General features: G+C 38.9%; 1 protein-coding gene across 2 annotated transcripts in view; it reads right to left on the bottom strand.

Moving 5' to 3' along the window:
* The window catches only part of RBPMS (RNA binding protein, mRNA processing factor), a 1,623,413-nt gene that overhangs the window by 1,007,704 nt on the left and 593,083 nt on the right, over positions 1-22,626 (bottom strand). For both annotated transcript variants that reach the window (XM_044059084.1, XR_006363155.1), the window contains exon 2: positions 6,650-6,727. In XM_044059084.1, coding sequence (XP_043915019.1) covers positions 6,650-6,727 — 78 coding nt within the window. The remainder of the gene's footprint in view (positions 1-6,649; positions 6,728-22,626) is intronic.

Raw genomic sequence — 22,626 nt, 5'->3', positions numbered from 1 at the left:
GGATCTTCATGTTTTCCAGTGTCTTCAGAAAGGCAGAGTGGTGGTCCTGGATCATGGAGGGTGATCTGTAGCAGGCCACAATTTGCATTGCAGATTTGCCTGATGTTAGTTGTACATGGATAATCTCTGAAGTATCATAGGTTCATAGGTTGGTACTAGGCTATCAGCCCTAGGGCCTATGCAAGCCTAGCCATAACAATTCCCAATTCCCTGAATATTTCTTCCCACAATATTTACTTCTCTGGGCCCCTGTCTAGCAGGGCGACTGACATGATCCCCGGGGTGAATTTCCTATCTCCCATCCAATCATCAAGGTTCCTTTTGAAGAGGGCCAATGAGGCGCTCTGCTTGACATGTATGGACAGTCTATTCCAGAGTATGGGGAGTCTCTTGGTCAGGAACCTATCCCTCCAGCATGTTTTGTTCATTGTGATGACAAGGTTTAGATCCCTGGAGTATGTGGCTCTGAGAGATTGGGATTTCTTTAAGTGGAGCATGTCCAACAGCTCAGGGTTTGAAATGGCCTTGCATGTTAAGCAGAGATCGCCTCTGAGTAGACGATATGCCACAGAGTATAGCTGGAGTTTTTTCAGACGGTCAGCATATGGCATCTGCTTTAGGCCTGTGATTCTTTTAGTGAGGTATTTCTGTGGCCTTTCCAGCTGTTGCAGATGTCTTGTGAGGTACATACCAAACGGGGCATTGTACTCTATAATGGGTCTAATGAGGGATGCTGCACCACTAACCTGGAGGTGTAGGTACCCTTGATGAATATGGATACACCCCCTCATTTTGTCTTCCGATCCATGTTCTGTGGCCAAAATGTGTGGTATGAGTTGTAGCCTGGTAGTGCTGGGGTGCTCTGTGGAGCCTTGAACCAGGTTTCAGTTACTGCAGAGATGTTGACATTCTCCATACTGAGGAGTGCTTTGAGTGTGTGCATTTTGAGATTTAAACTCCTGGCGTTGAGCAGCATAACCCTCGTTTTTTTATCTGTGCTGTTTACGGAGGTGGGTTTGACTTTTGAGCCTTTCCTAAAAATGCACTATGGGGGCAGCAAGAGCCTTGGCCAGTATTCAAAAGCCTGGGGGTGACAGGTGCAAGCCGTCTCTTGCGAAGCATCGAGGCTTGTCGAGCATGTCACCCCAGGCTGACAGACACTGGATCCCCTTTGAATGACACCAGAAGCTTAGCCAATTGTTGAAATTGATCATTTTTTTCTTTATACTGCGGTATCATTCTTGGTGAGGGCAGGATGCTACTTAGGGTCAGGGTCATACCTGCCTGGGCTACATGATCAGAGAGCTCTTCCATGTCTCTTTTCATGTAGTCCAGGGAGGCACATCTCAGGTCATTCACTCCAACATGAACAATGACCAAGTCATATTTGTACTTGTTCTGGAGTGACCTGAGTGCTTGTGTTATGTGGTGGATTCTGGCTCCCACCAGGCAACCTACAGTAACCTTCTCCTTGTCCAGCCTAGTGAGTGGGACGTCAGTATCCCCTGACTATAGAGTTGCCTATTACTAGTGTGTTAGGTATGTTATTTCGCCTTAAGGGCTGTGATTGTGCGGCACACTGATTTTGTGTTTTATGTGTTGTCTGGTTTGTGACAGGAGGTGTCTGCTTTGGAGGTCTGTGATGCTTTTGCAGGTTTTTATTTAGAGCCTCCAAGTATGATTTTGTGTATTTATGTGTATTTTTTGACAGTGCTGGTTTAGTATGTCTATGTGAGGCTGGAGGTGTGGTGCAAGTGTTAACCTTCTCCTCAAGACTGCCTGTTCCAGTCTTGGGTGGAGAGAGCTTAGCCTCCAATTTAGCTACATAATTGCATCTCTCGAATATGTTAATATCTTGTGGTAGGAGGAGAGGGTTGTCTGTGTACATGAGGCAGTTGTAACATTGCCTCAGGATACCCAGGCTCGCCAGCTGGACTGGAGAGTATACCTGAAATTGCCCTTTGGTCATGCTTGAATAGTAGGGTGAGCTGCTTAGTCTCTTGGTTGGTGAGGGTTGAATAATGAGCCTTGCCCTGCTGGGCAATCAAGTGTTGGGGTATATTAGTGCTTGCTATTAGGTCTGAGCAAGTGCTGGACTGTAGGATGCTTTTTAAGTGCTTAGGTTGAGAGCTAGACTACTTTCAAGGGAAAAACTGAAGAGGAGACTTGGTGGAGCCGGGATAAATGTAGCCCTAGCTAACTGGTGCTGCCCAGACGTGCAAAACCGTGCAAACACAGTTTTTACACCAGGGAAATGAAAGAGATAGAAATTAGCCCAAAATGGCCTATAAACTACTATCTTCTGGGCTGGAACCACTCCTCCAGGGACAGATGGCTGCTCAAAGCTCCCTCTCTCACAGGTGAACAGAGAAACCTCCCTCTATCCATGTAAGGTATGGGCAACTCAGAAGATTGTAACACAGCCCTGAATTCAGCACTAGCCTGAAAACTGGACTATACTAGTTTAGAAAGGTGGGAAACAAGGACATTTTTTTTAAAAGATGGGGCAAAAATAGTAAAAAATACACTTAAAACAGCTTTAAATGACTACAAACAGTAACAAAATACACTTAAAACAGCTTTAGATGACTACAAGCAATCAGAAAAGGCTTTTAAACAAATTACCCAATTAACCAGTAAAAAAATCTCAAAACTGAGCCCTGTTCCTGTAGTCTTCAATCAGACAAGTTCTAACTGCACACTCCTGCCACTGGGGTGCAGGGGAACCTTCTCCAAAAAAGTAGGCTTGGATTAGTGCTCAAGTTATACAAAAAAGCTAGATTCAGCAGGTCTGGATCTAGTCTATGCTACAGCAAACAAGGTGCACCAATTTCAGTAAGTAACAGTTCAAATATGCAGGCACTATAAGCCTTTAACCAGAAATTCCCAGCTCAGAAGGGCAGAGTCCAGCCTCTCCTCTCACAAGAGTGCAGACCACGAACCTTCTTAATGTAAAATAACTGGCCTGAAGCCATGGTGCTTAAACCAGAACTAATACACTTTTAGAATAACAGACACTGAGCCTTCAGTCAGCAGTTCCCAGCTTAGAAGGATGTAAGCTACCTGTCCTGCCACAACAGTGCAGACCACAAACCTTCTTAATGTAAAAGAACTGGTCTGAAGCCTAAGTGCTTAATCACGTAAACACACACACACACACACACAAATGTATGTATATATATATATATATATATATATATATATATATATATATATACATATAAATATTCTTTTATGTGGCTGATGGCTGCTGCTGCTATCCAGATGATGGACTCCTGCCTATTAGGCTCCAAGCCATCTCTGCAGTGTGGAACCACAAGACAAACTGCCAGTGAAAACTTGAGGATCCACCCCACAGTATGTGCGCAGGGTGTAGCAGTCTGAGGTGACAGGGGATTGAATGTGTGACGGTGAAGAGAAGGGCTGGTGTGCAGGTATGACAGAAAGAAAAATAAAATTAAAAGAGAAGTCTCTGAGCCAGTTGTAACTTACACCAACAAGAACAAAGATCATATACTTTGATTTTGTTTTTTAATCGTGAAACTTTCATCTTTTTTTTTCTTTGGTTTCTTTCCAAACGGTAATAATAAAAAACATATCCTTTAACACAGTAGCCATCATGGGTAAGAAACAGCTCTCAAAAGCTACACTGTTTTGCATCTTCAAGCAGGCATAGGAGGCTTACCTTGTGTTACTTTTCTACTTTAAACCCATATCATGAATTCAAACTTCCTTATTTCTTAAGAGCTTAAGCATCCTACTAACCTGTTTAAATTTTCAAAACTAACTTTTTGTATGAACAAAATGGATGCAGGACTTCTTGTCATTACCATCTACCTCATAACTGGACTTGCTGTTAATTTGCTCCTTCTCCAAGCTGTTATGCATATCTGATAGCAAAGTTAACTTAAGTGTACTGGCCACTGCTGCCATGAGCAAATAACAACATAGTCTGCATGTCCAGTGGGAAAAATCTATCATTTTACACACACACTACTCAAAACACGGCAAATTCACTCCCTAGCACTTTATACCAACATGCACATGACAAAAAAGATTGCACACTTTGCCATCCCTGGATTACAGATATACTATTTTTTTAAGACCTAGATATGCTGAAACTATTACCAGACTGTGCCCAGTACAACTAATTTCTTTTCTACCAGTGCCAACTAGATGCCTTTGCTCCTTAATTGGACTCATTTCACCTTCTACACTCTGGCCACGTATACATCGAACAATGTGTCTTATAATAACTTTACATTTAAAATAGCCCACCTCAAAATAGATAGTTTTGATGAGAAGGTCAACTAAATTGATTCCTGGCCTTCACCTCATTTCCTCAAAGAGAATGAGTTCCGTCACTTTCCTTTTAGAATGACCACCTGATGGCAAAAGTTCGAAGGATGTTATCTTCAGAATACATGTACTGCAAAGGAACACAAACCAGCAATGAATATGGGACAAACTGGCTGTTGGCACAACTCCAAGTAGAAGGATATAGCAAACTATTTCTGTGTGTGCCTTGTACACCATCATCTATCTTAAACTTATTTTGAGTCCCTTCTCAAAATTGTACCTGTCAACTGTCTAGATTTTCAAAGAATGTCCAAATTTCTTCCTCAAATTTTTGGTCTGTTCCTCATAAAACCTGTGTTTTTCAGGATTTTTGTGGCAAATTAATGAGGAATGAATTCACTAAACAATAACAGGCATTTGAGTTTCACACTTCATATCCTTTAGAAAATGCATGATAACACAAGAGAACAATACTTAAAATGTGTTCCTATTTCTGGAGCTTTGTTCCCCCCATTATTTTTGGCTTTGCCCAGATTTTTTGTGCTAAGAAGTTGAGAGGTAGGCTCAAAACCATAACTTAATTGTAGATTAAGAATAGCTTAATCTTTCTGTGGGGATGAATATTTCTCTCTCTTTCTCTTTTATGCACCATGTGGTACATCGGGCAAGGAGCATCTTCCAGCGCTCATGGTTTCTGTAGCAGTTACAGGTTTTATGGGCTCAGGTTACTAGCCCAAGGCCCAACCCTCCTCAGAGGGTGTCCTATGGGAATGGGGATGTTGTAATCTCTGGCTTGTAGCTGTGGTCCAGTTCCTCAGAAGATGTGTTTTATAAATGTAGGAGGACTGGTTCAACCTGTTTCTACTGTTATTTAATCTTAGTCACTTACTGCCAAACATTTACAATATGCCATTCATTTAGCTCAAATGTATGACAAGTCCCTGTCCTCTCTTATCACTGCAGTCTTTCAACAAACCCACAATGAAGTCAGTTCTTATTACTGGATATTGCTTTGGAGCATCTTTACCAACATTTTGCTTCAGATGTTGAACAAAATATTACCAATAAATATTCACAAATTAAGGTCACAACCTTAGTTAAAATGAGGACCTAGAGCCTGTCAAAAGCTACAATCACAACATCAAAGTACCAAATAGCTAAACTTTGCTTGAATTAACCCCCAAAGCTATCTTGGATAGAGATGTTCTCACTAAACTGTTGAGTTTGCCATATCCAGTGACTGATGTAAAAGACAAAAGAAAATGGTCAAGCTTGATAGGTCCCCTTTCATAACAGCTTCTCCTCAAACATGTTCTGTCCTAAAGAGACTAGGGTAATAAATGTATTATGGACAAACTGAAAATGCATTGTTTTCATCATAAAATTAGATTCCAGTGCAATGGATAAAATCAAGTTTGTCGTAATTATAAATGAATGTATTCATTTCTTATTCACTAGTAGGTGAACTGTTCTATCTTTGACTCTTTAGATGTGCCCTGGACTACAGGAGTCTGGGTAAAGTGATACATATGGACAGCTTATTGTCTGGGAGCAATTAGCATGTTTTTGGTTGACATACATGGAGCCTTCAGGCTATGACACAGAGCTCTTGCCACACACACACACACACACACACACACACACACACACACACACACACACACACACACACACACACACACACGTTTGTGTCAATTAACAAAACACATTTTGAGTAATTCATGATATCCAGCCTTGGATATAAAAGAGAAGGAAGTAAACAATTAGGTGCTTTTCTGATAGCACCATGGTAAATAAGCAGATTTGCTTTAAAATGAGGAGTGGGTTTTTATTAAATCAGGTGCATTCCGCAGAATACCTTTCAATATTAGTTGTCAGTAAATGTGAAACCCAGAAAACTGACAGTCTTATATTAAATTCTCTTTAGCTACAAACTTGTACTACATTTTCATATTCTGGTTGTTTATACAGTCTGTTTGCAATTAATGAGGCTCTTTTTTGTAAATAACACTATTTTCTATCATCCTTGAATACACGTTAACTGAGAACTCAGTTCTACTTCTGTATATTTTTTTTTACTATGCCATTACATATATTTGTGCACACTGTGCCCAGGTCATGGATGTAAAGTGTCTTAAGACCACCTCACCTACTGGGATAACAAATAATTAAATAAATAAATACTGATGCATTTCCCCAGCTACTCAATCAGAACAAAAATACTGTGTACTGTACATTGCCCAACTTCCTTGCCCTGACAACACCGGTTACCTTCTCTGCACATATCCTTCGCTTCACTACTGAATTCTAACATGGTGAATGACTTCTTAGTACATCAGTTCAAGCTTACCTTAAATGGTCTAAACAACAGGTAGAGTTCTCTAGGCTTGATGTCCAAAGGAAGACCACTAACAAACAGTGTTTTCACCTGAAACAGATAGAGAAACACATGTCAAGTACAAAGAAACTGCATTAATACAGAGGTCATCTGTTAGGCTCAAGGCCCTTATTTACAGTACTGAACCGCAAATTTAGCATTTGGTTTGGTTATGTACAGTAAAACAAATGGTGCTGACTTTACAGATTCAGTGTTTAGGTCAGTTATAAAACACTATGTATCAGTGTTATCAAGCCAAATGCCATTTCAAAATAACATAAACAAAAACATTATAGTTACACAAAGTCCGATTAAAATAATCAGTAACTCATAAGTTTCTATAGGTTTCTCACTGATTTCCAGTACAAAAACAAAAACACTACAAATAATCGGCGTGAATCTGACATGAATTAGAATGCATGCATGCAATGTACCTTAATGTGACAAATTAATAATATGGTAGGATTATTATAGATAAATATGGCAGACAATGGCAAATGACAAGTTTAGAGTAAACTGCATGGCCAGTATTAAATGCTACCTTCTGTTTCCATAACAGACAGAGACTGCCCTGCCACAACAATACACTGTACACAGATGAGAAGAGGTTAACAGGAATGTCAGGTTATTTCTTACAAAAACAGAATATTGCTCTCAATTCTCTAACTACAATCTGATAAAGATATTCTAGACTAAAATTTACATCTTAAATTGTCTGCCATTTTGCATTTGTATTATATTTTCTACATTTCTTCCAGACAATCTGCTTTTCACCTTGAGATTCTTCTGATGTTTAATTTGACTCCTGGTGATCTTAAGGTACAGTGAAGGAAAACTCTAGTAGGATTTGCCCATCAGCTAAGAAGTTTACATACTGCTCGTCTTACCTCTGTTTAGGATCCCTCTTGATTAAATGTAAAATTTTTTGAGTAACTATTTTCCTTTGAAATGATCATAAACTATGCTATGCAAAGAATGTATCAGCTCCACTCAGAGGTTTAGCCCTAAGGTAAATAGAATTGGGGCTGGAATGTAGAATGCTTATCTAACACTATACGGGTTTATGCATCCACTTCCTTTTGCAATAACAGTTTTGGAAAATACGCACAATGTTAGCAAATATCTTTCTAAAAATAATAAACTGTAAAGAAAAAAAGTTAATAATCACAGCTTAAGGCAGATTTAAAACATAATATAAATTCCTTTTAACTATGTTTATTTTGTAAGAAATATCTACTATACTGGAAAAAGATGGAGTTACGGTTTTCCCCTCATCTAACAGGATTGTAAAACACTCTTTATAAGAAAAGTAACATGAAGAAACAGCAGTAAAATAAAATGTAATAAAGCAGTATCACACATGAGAGTCAATATAAAATAAGCAAGCACTAACAGACTTAAAGCACAGAAGAAAGGTTAACAGTCATATCACTAAAGTCACTTTTGCAAAGGGCGTGACATAGTGCATTGAGACTAAACACCCAGCTGTATTCTTGGAGAAGGCAGATGAGCTGGGTCATCCAGTAATTAAATGCATAGAGATTATTGCATATGTAGTTAATTAATACTGTGCGGTGCAGCTTTAGAAAGGTTTCTTTTTCTTGCTTGCCCAATATCAAAACTTGTAAGGTGAAAAAGAAGTGAAATTCCTAGATTGCAAGTCCAAACTATTCTACATTTACTACATGTTATATTTTTACACTGTATAAAATAAATGGTTATTCTCCATTCTCTTCTTCAGTTGCTAACCTTCCAAGCGAGTACCTAAAAATAGCAGCAAAGAGCATTGCCTACCCTGTCTCAATCCTTGTGAACAGGTCAGTCCAGGAATCCCAAGTTCCCTGTCTCTGGAAAAAGTTACACATTATCCCTATGAACAAAGGAGGAAATTCTACAGACATTAATAACGTTATACCTACAGCAATCTTATCTCCCCTCACCAAAATACTTGAAAAATGTACTCAATAACAATTGCTAGACTATCTTTTGCAGGAAGAACTCCTATCCCCTACACAACATGGCTTCCATCCTTCCACTAGTACTAGCACTACTCTTCTAACCTATACAGATACTGTCAATAAAGCTAGAGATAAAGCAAAATAGTCTATTCCTTATTTCTAGTCTTGTCTAAAGCCTTTGACACAGTTTTTCACAGCAAACTTCTACTTCATATGTCCACACTAGCTCTCTCTTAGCCCACCCTTCTGTGGTTCAAAAGCTACCTGTCCAGTAGGTATCAGTCATTAAAATGGCACTCCACATTCTCTCCTTATCATTCAGTCACCACTGATGTACCACAAGGATCAATCCTTGGTTCTCTCCTCTTTAGCATTTTCACCAACATCCTCTATACAGCCATGCAAGGGGCCATCCTAGTAAAATACACAAATAATTCCACTCTCATTTGTCTGTCTGACAACATGGTACTCCTCCAGAAAATTACTCAGGAATCTTTAACAGCCACTGAAACATGGCTTTGTAACTCACAACTCATCTTCAACCCAAAAAAGACCAAACTACTACTTTTTTCCCCAAATCCCTCTCTCATGAAAAAACTAAATTTAAAGTTGTCTCTCTTGATAATATAACCATTGAAGTCACTTCTCAGAGCAAATTATAAGGGGTGATAGTGGATGATTATATTACATTCAACCAGCATATACAAAACTGCATAAGAAAAACTCATCAAAAACTAGGGATGCTTTACAGAGCCAAAAACCTTCTCACCAACACAACTAAAACTACACTTGCCACTACTTATCTCCTTAACACACGTCTTTAGGGCACTCCCATCTTTACTAACCTCCAGTCTTCACAAAAATTAATAAGTGAGCAATGCTAAAATTGCAGCAAATACCCCTTTCAGAACACACTACTGTATGACACTAAAGCCTAAATTGGTTAGAACAGCCTCATCTACTAACATATACGCACCTTCTTAGCATCTGTAAAATTATCCAGCATCCATCTATCCAGCACTAAAAACCATTGCACAAAACTATGTTCCCAGTTATCACTGTGATCCAGTGACAAAAAACTCCTGTCTGCAAACATATCAAATATGCTGAGCTTCATCTGAAATTGTACAAGGTTGCTAAGGCCTCGAACTATTTACCTGTATCCATCAGGTCAATATCCTCCCTCCCATCTTTAAAAACACTTGTTAAGACTTCCTAGCTAAAATCTAGCTAGCTCTGTTCTTGCTCAAAACCAAGAAAAACTATATCCCTATATGTGAACAAGTGCCTTTTCATTCCTTCTGCCTCCTTACTCTCCTTTCTTCACCTACTTCCTTACTTCTATCAAATTCTCTTCCCTGACTGTCTCTCTATATATACAACAAACCTGTGTTCCCCTCACTTCATACTGCAATTCCTACTCCTTGTGCTTATTTAGAAAAAGGTGCATTCTGCCTCTCATCATCTGCTCCACTGATTTACTTGCTCAAATTCATTATCTGGCTAGTTAGCTGTTGAATTAAGTAGTGTATTTTTACTCTCTAGCAAGCACTCTTCTGTGTTTTTACATCAAGAGGTTAGTGGATTTTCCATCTAGTGGCAGTGGGTGGTAACCTGGTCTGTTTAGGTTGGGGTAATACACCTGAGACTTCTGCATGCAGTTGCTTTATTGGCTGGAGGGCTTATTAATCAGCTCATCTTGTTTTAGTGCTTTATAACTTCTAGAAAATTGAGTAGATCTTTGCTCATTTCTACAAACTAAAGTACTTCTATTGAATAATCCCACTTTTATAAGCTGTTTAAAGTACACCGCTGTATCTGTATCTGTATCTTTATGTTTGTTTGTGTTAGCATTTCACTCTGGACACTCCTTTGCTGTGGTTTTACATTAGGAGTACTGGAATTATTCATTTAGAGGCAGTAGGTATTTACCTGGTCTATCTGAGTTGGGAAGCACACAAAAGGGCTCTAAGTGTAGTTGTTGTATTGGCTAGAGAGCTCAGTCAGTTTTCTGTATTTCCAGAGCTGGTATAAATTCTGCACATTTGCAAGAAACTGTTTGCTGTGCCAGTTTCCCGTACTGATACAAACATCTGGAAACATTGCTTATTTTCATTATACTGTGAACGTTTACTGTGCTAGTTACCTTATTATAGCTCCCAGAACTATTGCTGCTCAGAGGGCATCTGATTTGGCACCGGGCAGCATCGCTGGTTAGGTTAGCTGCAGATTACACTACACAAGCACACTTCACTCATCTGGCTACAAATAGTCTCCACTCTTATCTTTCAAGTACATATTTGGACCTGCAACCATGGATGGGTACTTTTCTGCTATCTCTGTATCCAGACTGGTGGACATACCTTCTTCACATATGTTCACAATCTCAAAAGAAGCACTCAGATCTACTCAGAACTGGTGGCCAAGGACACCACATACACAAACGCTGTAGCTATAGCCATCCTGCTGGCAGACAGGTTCAGTGAAAACTTCACTCCTCTGTCCCCCCATCAGTAAATCAGCACATCCCCAGTACCTGCCTCCCTCCCCTTATCTCTAGGGAGCAAGTCCTCACTGCCTTTTCAAATGCAAAAAATACAGCCTCCATGGGACCTGACAACATCCCAAGCTGCATCTTACATGAACTCAGGCAGGAACGTGCAGCACCATTAGGCACCCTATTCAAACAAAGCCTGAGTACTGGGTTCATCCCAGCCAAGTGGAGGACAGCCACTGTTATCCCTTTGCAGAAAGGTGGAGTGTCCACCGATCCAGAAAATTATAGACCCATCAGCCTAGCTAGCCTGACCTGCAAGGCCATGGAGCGGATTATCATGGACCTCATTAACAAGGACATTGGTAACCTCCAAACACTCAATTCCACACAGTTTGGTTTTGTTAAGGGGAGGTCAAGCCTGTTAAATCTAGTCGACTTCTTTGAAACAGTCACCAAAGCCATGGACAAGGGGAAGACACTACACAATGCCTACCTTGACCTGGCCAAAGCCTTCGATACTATTCCCCACTCAGGTACAATAGATAAACTCTGGTGAAATGCAGCAAAGTAGTAACAAAACACACAAACCACTAGCACCATGCCAGTAAAACGTTTATTGCGATCTGGTACCTCGGCCTTTCGCCTTCAAATGGATCACAAATACTCGGTGCTGTTAACAGTTATTTATACAGATTTATTTAAAGTTAATCAGCACCAATCAATCAATTATGACATTTTTAAACAAATTTAAAGTGCTCTACCAGTATTTTATTCTACAAAACTGACACATTTGCTTAAAATAGAATATTAACATCAAAAGTCTACACAATATTATTAAACTAATATATTATAAATATAAATATTTATGAAATAATATGACATATGTATAATAATGTCAAAAATTTTTTTTTATCATAATATACATTATCCAGAGGTACCAGATTGCAATAAACGTTTTACTGGCATGGTGCTAGCGGTTTGTGTGTTTCGTTACAATAGATAAACTCTCTCAACTAGGCATCAATCCATATGTTACCAGATGGTTAGCAAACTGGCTCACTGCTAGAACTCACCTAGTCAAAATAAGGGAAACCACCTCAAGCAGTAGACTCATAATGACGTTGTACCTCAGGGATCGGTCTTGGGGCCTCTGCTGTTTCGGATATACTTTTCTGAGGTGCACGCCAAAACCAGTGGGCTATGGCTGACCAAGTCTAAAGATGACTGCAAGCTGGGTGCTGTCAGTGATTCCCCTAGTGATGTGGACATCCTCCAGGAGGGTCTCACCCAAACAAATGACTGGTGCCAGAAACATAGCTTCAAACTGAATCCCAAAAAAATGCATCATCATCCCCTTTGGGGAGAGTGACATCCCCACAAATTATCACATTAATAATAAGGTCCTAAGCATGCAATCAGTCGTGAGGGTCTTGGGCACCCAGGTTGATAGCAAACTGACTTTTGACCACCATATTGCCTCAATTGTATGCAAAGCTTTCTACATGGCCCACCTCATTAGTAAGGGTATCTCATCAAGGGACAAGGTGGTCATAACATCCCTGTATTCTTCTCTTATAAGACCCATTATTAAGTACAATGCCCCTTTTGGCATGTACATCACAAAGCACATGATGCAGCTGGAGAAACCACAGAGGTTCCTCACTAGGAGAAACATCTACCCTACATAGATAGGCTAAAGACCCTGCCCCTGTACTCAGTCTCCTACAGACTCCTCAGAGGTGACCTCTGTCTGGCATACAAAATGATCTCATACCCCGCCTTGATGGGACTGCAGCATATCTGCAAGTCAAGCTCCACTCATGTAACCCGCATGCATGACCTCAGCCTAGTCTGTGACATCAATAGGACTTGCTGGCAGGACAGATTTGTGTCCCAGAGACTCCCCCTTTTGTGGCATAGACTCCGTCTCCATGTCAAGCAGAGTACCTTATTAACACTTTTTAAGCACAACCTGGATAACTGGATGAAGAACAGAAAATACACCCCTGGGATTCCACCTGTGTCCCTGCTGGACAGTGGCATAGGGTGCTAACTTGTTGGAACATGGGCTAAATTCTTGTCTAGGCTTGTAAGGGCCTCAGGGCCAATAGCCTAGTAACTTCCTATGATTCTATGATTCTATGGATATTTTGAGGCAATTTATCAATTGCCTTATGTACACCGACAACCACTTAATTCTCAAACAGACAAATACAGTATGTGAGAAATGTAGTTACACATTGACATTGGAGGCTAGAATCTCACATACAGACCCAAACAGAAGCAAACAGGTTGTCAGTGACTCACACACATCACTTACTGCACTCATAAAGGACCACAAACATAGACCCACATATGCGGAGGTGCTCACATGTAACTTACTCAAACCTCAAAGGCCTCACAGGAGCAGTCCTCAGAAACTCATTGTGTCTGAATTACCAAGCCCATGAGAGGAAACACTCCATGACCCAATTTTCTGGTCAAAGGAGACTCCATTGTGAGACACACAGATGTCCCTCTTACCAGGCCGGATAAGGGGAAGGTTACTGTTAGTTGCATGTCAGAGGCCAGGATTTACCAGAGCACAAAAGCTCTCAGGTTACTCACCCCTAAGTACCAGCATGACTCAGTCATAGTCCATGTGGGTGTGAATGACCCAAGATGTACCTCCTTGGACTATGAAAAGAGAGGCATGATTGAGATCTCAGAATATGTGTCAGAAGCAGGTATGAGCCTAGCACTGAGCAGAATTCTACCATCTCTTAGGATGATGCCACAATACCAGCAGAAAAAAGATTGACTTTCACAATTGGCTTAGCTACTGGTATTATTCTAATGGGATCCAATGCCTGTTAGCCTGGGAGGACATAGTTGATAGGTCACACTGCTTTGCCAGGGTGGTCTTCATCTGTCACCTCTAGGCTTTTTCATATTGGCCAAAACATTACCCACCCCTATAGTGCCTTTTTTTAGGCATTGTCAAACAGACAAACCTTCCAACATAACAAAAACTACTCACGACAATCTAAAGTTGTTACTGTTCGATGCTAGAAGCCTCAACAAGAAACTGCACTCCCTGGAAGCTCTTTACACCCTGGAAAATGCTGACATCTGTGCAGTTAACCAAAACATGGTTCAAAGCCATGGAAAACACTCCGGCAGTGCATGGCTATAATGCCTTTCATACATTCTCACCACCCATTAAACATGAAAGAGCAAAACTAGGAGGTACATCTACCTACAAAATGGATAAGCATGCCTCAAGGCTGGCCAAACAATATGACATGCTTTAGCTAATTCATGTCCAACTAACCATTAGAAAAAAATCCATTAAAATATTCTTGGTAGCTACGGGTCCCTCACTATAAACCAGGACACCCATACATTCTACCTGAAGTCACTAGAATCACTGACCATCCAGCCCAATACCATACTCATGGGTGATTTTAACTACCCCTCCATTAATTGAGAGGCATACACTACCACTAACATGCAGGCACAAAGATTTCCTGACTTTGCAAATTCACAAGGCCTGGATCAGCTTATCTGCACTCCCACTAGGTGAATAAATATCCTGCATCTAGTACTTACAAATATGGGAGAGTGCTGCACCCCCCCCCCCCCAGTATTGTGTTCTCAATAGTAAGATCAGATCACAAAGTGGTCTCCCTTGAAATAAAGGCAAAAGTACTTCCCCCACCTAGCCCCAAAAACTTTGAACTTCTCTAAGGTAAATTATCCCCTATTAATGGATGGCATAGCTAGTTTCTAAGCTCCTCCAAATCCAGAAAACAAAGAAACCTATGCAGAGGCATATGCAAAAGCCCTGTATGAACATATTAATAAAGTGCACTTACCATAAATGTAGAAGATCAAGTACATTCACTGTTGCCGTCATCACACTTGGGTTATCTGCCTGCAGGTAGCCCTCAGTCGGCCCGAATACCAGAGTCTTGGGATTTCTGCGTTAGATGCTGTCATTTCTTCCATGACAGCTCCAAATAGACCAGCAAGGCAGCACAGAGTTCAATATATTTATTTAATATTGAAGAGTATAACAAACTAGTTTCGGCTAACAGCCTTCTTCAGTGTAAAACAATGTCATCAAGTTCATTTGCATCAACCTTTAAATACATATCAGGAGCCAATCAAATAGATGAGCTCATGAATACTAATAAGTTTTGAAAAATTGCTTGCAAGACAGGTTTAAGGGCACTTGAAATAAATCATATAGTTGTACAATAATAGTGAGTGTGTGCACTCAACTATGGTCCATCCATCACAGGAAAATTAACCATCAGTTAAAATAAAGCCAAACACATTCTAAATGTTCAAACATGTCAATAATACAATATTAGTACATGTTATTTAATTTAATAATCCCATGTGGGTGTACCACTGTGACAAGCCATACAACGATTTTTTAGTTAGAGGAGCAAAGAGTCAAAAAATCCATGCTATCTATTGGACTTGCCATATCATAATAGAATATGTATTGAACACATTAGATAGAATATACATGTGTATAAAACTATGTATATTTATGTATACATAAAGAAGTTAATAGTAGGCAAAATCAGTCATGAACATATCATACCCAGTAAATCAAAAATGGTGTTACATCATCCTTGACCTAAGTGCTTTCACCCGGTTTAACAGAAACGTAACAAGTAATCCATATCCATCCTAGACACAATAATAGACCACCCAATGAATACGAAATGCCAAAAATATATACCTGATGTGTTCCAACAATATGTTTATAATTAAATCTCAATAATATTCCCATATTGTTTAGAGCACCAATACTAATATCAACAGCCTAAACATAAAGGCATACACCTTTCTTTCAAAGGTAATAATGGCTGTTATGTCTCTGATACCTAAATAAAAGTGGCACCACTTGCAAGCCAAAAGAAAAAAAGATGTAACAAGAAAACTATACTATTTGGTTAAGTTTCAACTTACATGATGCTAACAAGCATAATTGCTCAGTCACCTTTACTAGTAAGTTGTGTACCTTTCCGGGGTGCCCTCACAATAAGGGAAAAAAATATATAAAGGAAAAAGATTTTTTTGGCTGAACATGGACATCGCCCATATCAGACATAATGTCAGATAGGAGTCAGTATGGCTTATTATGTGAACCTTGTTCAATATAAACTAAGATATCTAAACAATCATACTTGGAGGGCACATGAATGAAAAACAAGTAAAATTCCCCACTTAGTGTCCTATTATTGAATGGACTAATGCTGATTCAATATATTCATTACAAATGATCATTTAATCCCGGGTGAAATAAGGCCCCCAATGTGATAATCCAATGTTTCTCTTTCCGATCCAACAGCCCATGCCACCCTTGTTTATTAGTTCTGTCCCCAGAAATACGGTCAATGACCAAAAAGGTGAATCTCGCTTGAGGATGTTTAAGTGTGTGTTGGTATAGTGCACTCGACTCCTTGTGGTTTTTGATATCACTGCGGTGTTCGTTCATTCTTGATCTTAAGGCTCTAGAAGTTTGTCCAACATAGAATCCCCCACAGTAACAAGATGCCAAATACACCACCCAGTCGCTGCTACAGTTTCCAAAGATCTTAATATCAAAAACTTTACTGGTATTGCGACTGGTAAATGCCTTGGATTTTAACATATATTGACAAGACCCACAGTGGCCACAGGGGAATGACCCAATAAGTTCATCACCATAAAGTGTCAGTTGTTTGTGAATAGTTCCCCCACTGGCCATATGTTTAAAATGTGAAAAATAGGAACCTAGGGTCTTACCACGTTTATATGAGAAAAGGCAACGGGTCCCAAAACACTCGCAGTTTGTCATTGGCCAACAAAATGTTCCAATGTTTATTAATGATGTTTCTAATCATATTGATATTTCTGCTGTATGTAGTGACAAACCTGACACATTTATGGGAAGCTTGATTTTTGTTTTTATTTTTATCCTGATATTGCAATAGATCGTCCCTCACAAGACGATTGGCTCTATTCTGAGCAGAAACAACATCAAATTCATCATATCCCCTATTAATAAACCTCTGACTGAGATCCCTACTAGCCAATTGGTATTCCTCCATGTTGGAACTGAGACGTTTGATACGTATAAATTGGGATATTGGAATACTCCTGATTGTGTGACGGGGATGTAAACTTGACGCATGTAATAAGGTGTTATACTGCGGATACTTGCGGAAAACCCTCGTAGACAGAGTATTGTCTGGGTTCCTATATACTGTGACATCCAAAAAGTTTATAGAATTTTTATCGGATGTCACAGAAAATTCAATTCCCCAGACATTATCATTTAGATATTCAACAAATTCTTGCAAGTATCCAGCATCAGCCCGCCACACCAACCAGCAGTCGTCCAGATAACGTCTCCACATATCCATTTCCACCTGAAAAATGTTATGTGATAAGTCATAGATCAAGAATTCCTCAACATAGGCCATGAAAAGGTCAGCATATATGGGGCAAAAGATGCCCCCATAGCTGTTCCTTGAAGCTGCCAATAACATTGGCCCTGGAAGTACAGGACATTCTTATTCAACACATGCTCGGACATACAAATCAAAAGGGTGTTAAATCCCGATGAATAAAGATTTACCCTTTCCAACCAATATTGTAAAGATTGGAGACCGCCCAATGGGGTATACTTGTATATAGTGATTTTACATCCAAGGTACATAAGTACCACTCAGGTTCCAATTGGATTTCCCTAATTAACTGTAGAAACTGTGTGGTATCCTGCAATCTAGATCTAATGTGTCCCAACAAGGGTTTAAGATATTTAGTAAGAAAGGCTGAAAGGGGTTCAGTCAGAGAGCCTATTCCAGATACTATGGGTCTACCCGGTGGATTTTCCAAGGACTTGTGAATTTTGGGTAAAAGATATAGTATCTGTTTAGATGGTTCAGACACTTTGAGTGAGTCCAAGCACTTCTTGTTAATAATGCCTTCCTCAAAGGCCAACTGCAAAAGGCATCTATCTCATCCTTAAATACTGGTGTGGGATCTATAGACATGTGCATATAGCACTTGACATCTGACAATTGAGTTAGCCCTTCATGAATATAGTCCGCAGTGTTCCAAACCACAACTGCACCTCCCTTATCAGCGGGACAATAACTATTTCCTTATTTTCACACAAGGTATTCAAAGCTATCCTATCATCATCCGATAGATTACTAGCCAGCATAATGTGTCCCATATTTTGGAAATGAATATCCCTCAAAATGGAGTCCATAAAATAGATACGTGTTTGCTCATAGGGGGTTGAAAGGAAGACTTGCCAAAACGGAAGTCCTCAGATGATTCTGACCTGTCATTCTCAAAAAACAGCCTCAAATTTAGCATCCTACAAAAATCATGCAAATCCTGTACTATGTGATATTCTTGACTAAAGAAAGAAGGAATAAAGTTCAAACCTTTATTCAACAGTGCAACCTGCTCATCCGTTAATATAGTCTTAGATAAATTCAACACATTCTGGGTGATTCCAGATGAATTTCCTATTTCAGGAAATTGTCCAAAAGGCCTTGTAGGGAGACCGGAGTGACCACTCTTTCTGTGCTTTCTGCCACCCCGATGTCCCCTACCCCTTCTAAAGGGGAAGTTTTGTTAGTTCTCTTCCTGTTAGGTGAAGCCCTCTCACCTGGACCCTCAAAATCCGTAAGGGAAGATTCATCACCAGATGTACTATATGAACTATCACCCTTATTTTTAAGAATTGACCGTGGTCTTTTTTGGTGCGACTGGGCCCTGTTTTAACCTGATTATTATCCGCAAATCTGACCGATCTGCTTAAATCAAATGGTTTCCCCCGTTGATAGTCAGAAAAATCACGGTGAAATTTCTTAATTTTTCGTTCTTTTAAAGTTTTTTCGTGCTCCATCAGTTCTGAGGATAATTTTTTAATATTATCCTGATATTTAGTGGAAGATTCAAACTTTAGAGCCTCTGAACATATATTTTTTACTTCTAATATATTTGAATCTACTGTCCTTTCATAATATTGTAACAGTATGTTCACAAATGTCATGGATCCTGTCTGAAGTGCCTCCTGCCAATCATGGTTGAGTTTATCATCTGGCTTCCCAACTAGAGGTTGAGTTCAGTATCGTAGACCTCTGGGAGCCATATTCTGGGCCGAATATGCTTTAAATAACTTAAGATGCCAGATGTTTGATCTCAGCGTCTTAAATGCTTTTGTGATTGTGTGAAAAAACATATCACAATCAACCACAGATGTCTTGGCCAAACTGCCCGGATCATTGCTTGGCAATCGATCAATACCAAATACTGCTATATCTTGCCGATCAGCACATAATCCAGAAAGAATGGTGTTAAGATCCATGTTGTACACACTGTTGAAATATATTACTGGTATGGACTGATGGAACACCAAAAATATAATTAGAGGTCAAATATAATGATTATGAAACCCAGTAACATCAAAATGAATGGAAATTTATCCACCAATCTTTGATGATAGAACACAGGGGTGGCAGAAAGCACAAAAAAAGTTGAAAAAAGAGATCAGTATCAGATAGTCCCTAACATAGGTGAAGATCCAATTATAGGATAAAAAGTAAATTAAGGCTGTATGATATAACACTAATGACTTATATATGAGACAAGATAAACCAACCAACATTGAATGGTTTGTATATTCAATGTTAAAATCAGGGTCCAATAGATCCTGAAAATGAGCCCCAATAGGCCAACCTACCACCTGTAGGTCATAACCATAGTCAAATGTTGTGAACCCACACTACGAGAATTGCTGAACTAGCAATAAGTCAAAAAATTTTTTGTATTTCTTGTGGTCCTGTACTTTCAAGACCCTGAACTGTTTTATCAAAAGTATAACCTAAATGGTCAAAAATGTAACAAACAGTAAAGCAACAAGCCAATATAGGATTTATGAAAAACTCTTGAAATAATCAGCCGATATTATTTTTCTCAAATACTATGCTACTAATATCACAGCCAAATTATTTCAATAATTAGTGGATACTCAATTAAGGTATATAGTAGTACCTGTACCAAATATATGGCCAGCGAATACAATCACCACAAAACTGAGAATGTCAAAATTCAATTTTTAATAATGCTCAGGGGACCGAGCAGTGGTTCATTTCAAAAAAGGGAATGAGAGCTGACCATTGGTAATGGTTAACAATTGTAGCAATTGAATATATTACAATAATATAGCTGGTATTTCCATCTATGTCTTATATTCCCAACACAAAAATTATAGTTTCCAATATGTGAAATGGGAACTGTTATACTATATCAAAACTATTCTATCCAGCTAATAACCAAATATTCAAAGACTACAATAACATCTTTATCCATTTGGGTACTCATAAAATATATGTAATTTTCATACACCAACTGTTCACTAGTAACAACAGAGATTCCTTCCAAAGGAAACAAAATCTGGCACTCGGTGATTACTATCCACAATAACTACTGTATAAAAATTACAATAATATATCTTGTATCTTCATTCATATCTTGTATACCCAAACACAAATGTTATAGTTCACAATTATCAAAAACTAGACTAAAGTGATATATCACAACCATTCCTGTCCTGCTGATAGACAAATCTTGAAGGGCCACTCTAATATCACCCTTCAAAATTAGTCAATATAAATTTGGTTCATAAACTATGTACTAATAACAATATAGAGGAAACAAAGATTGTGTATTCAATATAGTAAACCAGCTGTTGTAGATATATATCTCTCTCCCCAGTGCCTTAGGCTTAAATGCCTGAACATATGGTTGCAAGTTATCAAATAATAGGCTGTAATGGTATATCACAACTATTCTTGTCCTGTTAATAGACAAATGTTATAGAACCACTCTGATGTCTTCCTTCCAAAAATAATTATTGAAAGTTCCTTTCATGAACTGTATACTAATAACAGTGTGGAAAAACAGAGGATTATATATTCATTACAGTAAAAGAAACTGTTATATATATATATCTATAGTAGCTTAGGATTTGATACCTAAACATATGATATATACCACATGAACAAAAAAACCCCCAGGTATGTTGTTTAAATTCCAACAGGATATGTTATCAAATCTGGTCCCGAATTGAAATGGTTATTATATAGTACCTCCCTTGACCAAAACAACAGTTGAGAGATCTTGATGTAAATTATTCCCACATTTATAATCTAATTGAATATTAAATTTGTTGTTCCCCTACTCCGTGTCTTATTCCCACATCATAATCCTACAGGCAACCACTTAATAATATTTTCCAATAAAGAGTTCCAATATATAGGATTATGCCAAAAAAATATTAAACTGTTATATGATATTGATAGGCCCAGCATGTATCACAAACTAGTTTGATAATTATCGGCCTAGTGTACCCAAATATAACAAATATTTATGAGCACATTGCCCATAAACATAGGTCTCCAGTACCAGAGACAGTCACAAATAAAATGATCCCCCAATACAGGTTCGGTACATACAATATGCTCATCTAACCAAAATTAGTATAAGGGCCATATCACAACACCGAGTTTCCACACCGTTTCATATCCTGCATGTATGCGGTATTCATTTACACTACAACCTCATTTCACCAAGTTAAAGCAGTTTCTGTAACAGTATAGACAAAATGCATAAGCACCATAGAATGTTAGTTGTGATTTAGATAATGATTAAATGTGTCCCTGAATTCTAATAAACCTATAGCCCGCTACCATAGAAGAAATATATATGTTGCTTTTGAACCCTGTATAATCGGCTATATGTTTGTTCAACCAAATGTACTCATAGGCAAGCAAGCATTTCACTAGACACTGTAATATACACAAATTATTCCCAATGCATTTGTCCTGGATGATTATGTGTATCAGAACTCCATATATAAAGCACGGCCTTCAAACGGTCTCTCAATGACGACACTATCTGTGTGCAAAGTTTTCCAACCCAAATCACTGTGTCGCGTTAATCCCAAAATGTTAAATGCACATAAATTCACTGCCAAGCCCTATAATGTTATTAAACACTCCGTACACAGTCATATACCAATATTACATGATAGGCATCATGACCAAACCATATAATAAACACAAAGTTAGTCCACAATACAATTGTCCCTTCAAGATGTGAACACGCCAAGTCCAAATTCCAAAGTTCTTCAAATCGGACGTCGCAATCTTCACATACAATGTTCTAGTCCACAAGCACTATATCCCAACATAGATATTTGGATTACTTGAAAACTGTAACACAATGGCTCGATATATTAGAATGTCCAAAGTCAAACGTTCCTCCGATGGTCGGCCCGGTCCACAAAATAGTAAAACATGTACGGACACATCCAAAAAGAAAAGATGCAAAGTTAAATAATAGATACGGCCATATAAAGATGAAACGCCCTCCTACCATACAACGCTCCTCAATTCAAATAGAAAATGGTCCAACAAGCTGGTTTCCAC

Source organism: Protopterus annectens, chromosome 17.part0, assembly GCF_019279795.1.
Source record: "Protopterus annectens isolate FY-2018-M chromosome 17.part0, PAN1.0, whole genome shotgun sequence".
Classification (NCBI taxonomy): Eukaryota; Metazoa; Chordata; order Ceratodontiformes; family Protopteridae; genus Protopterus; species Protopterus annectens.
This window is presented reverse-complemented; position numbering and strand designations above follow the sequence as displayed.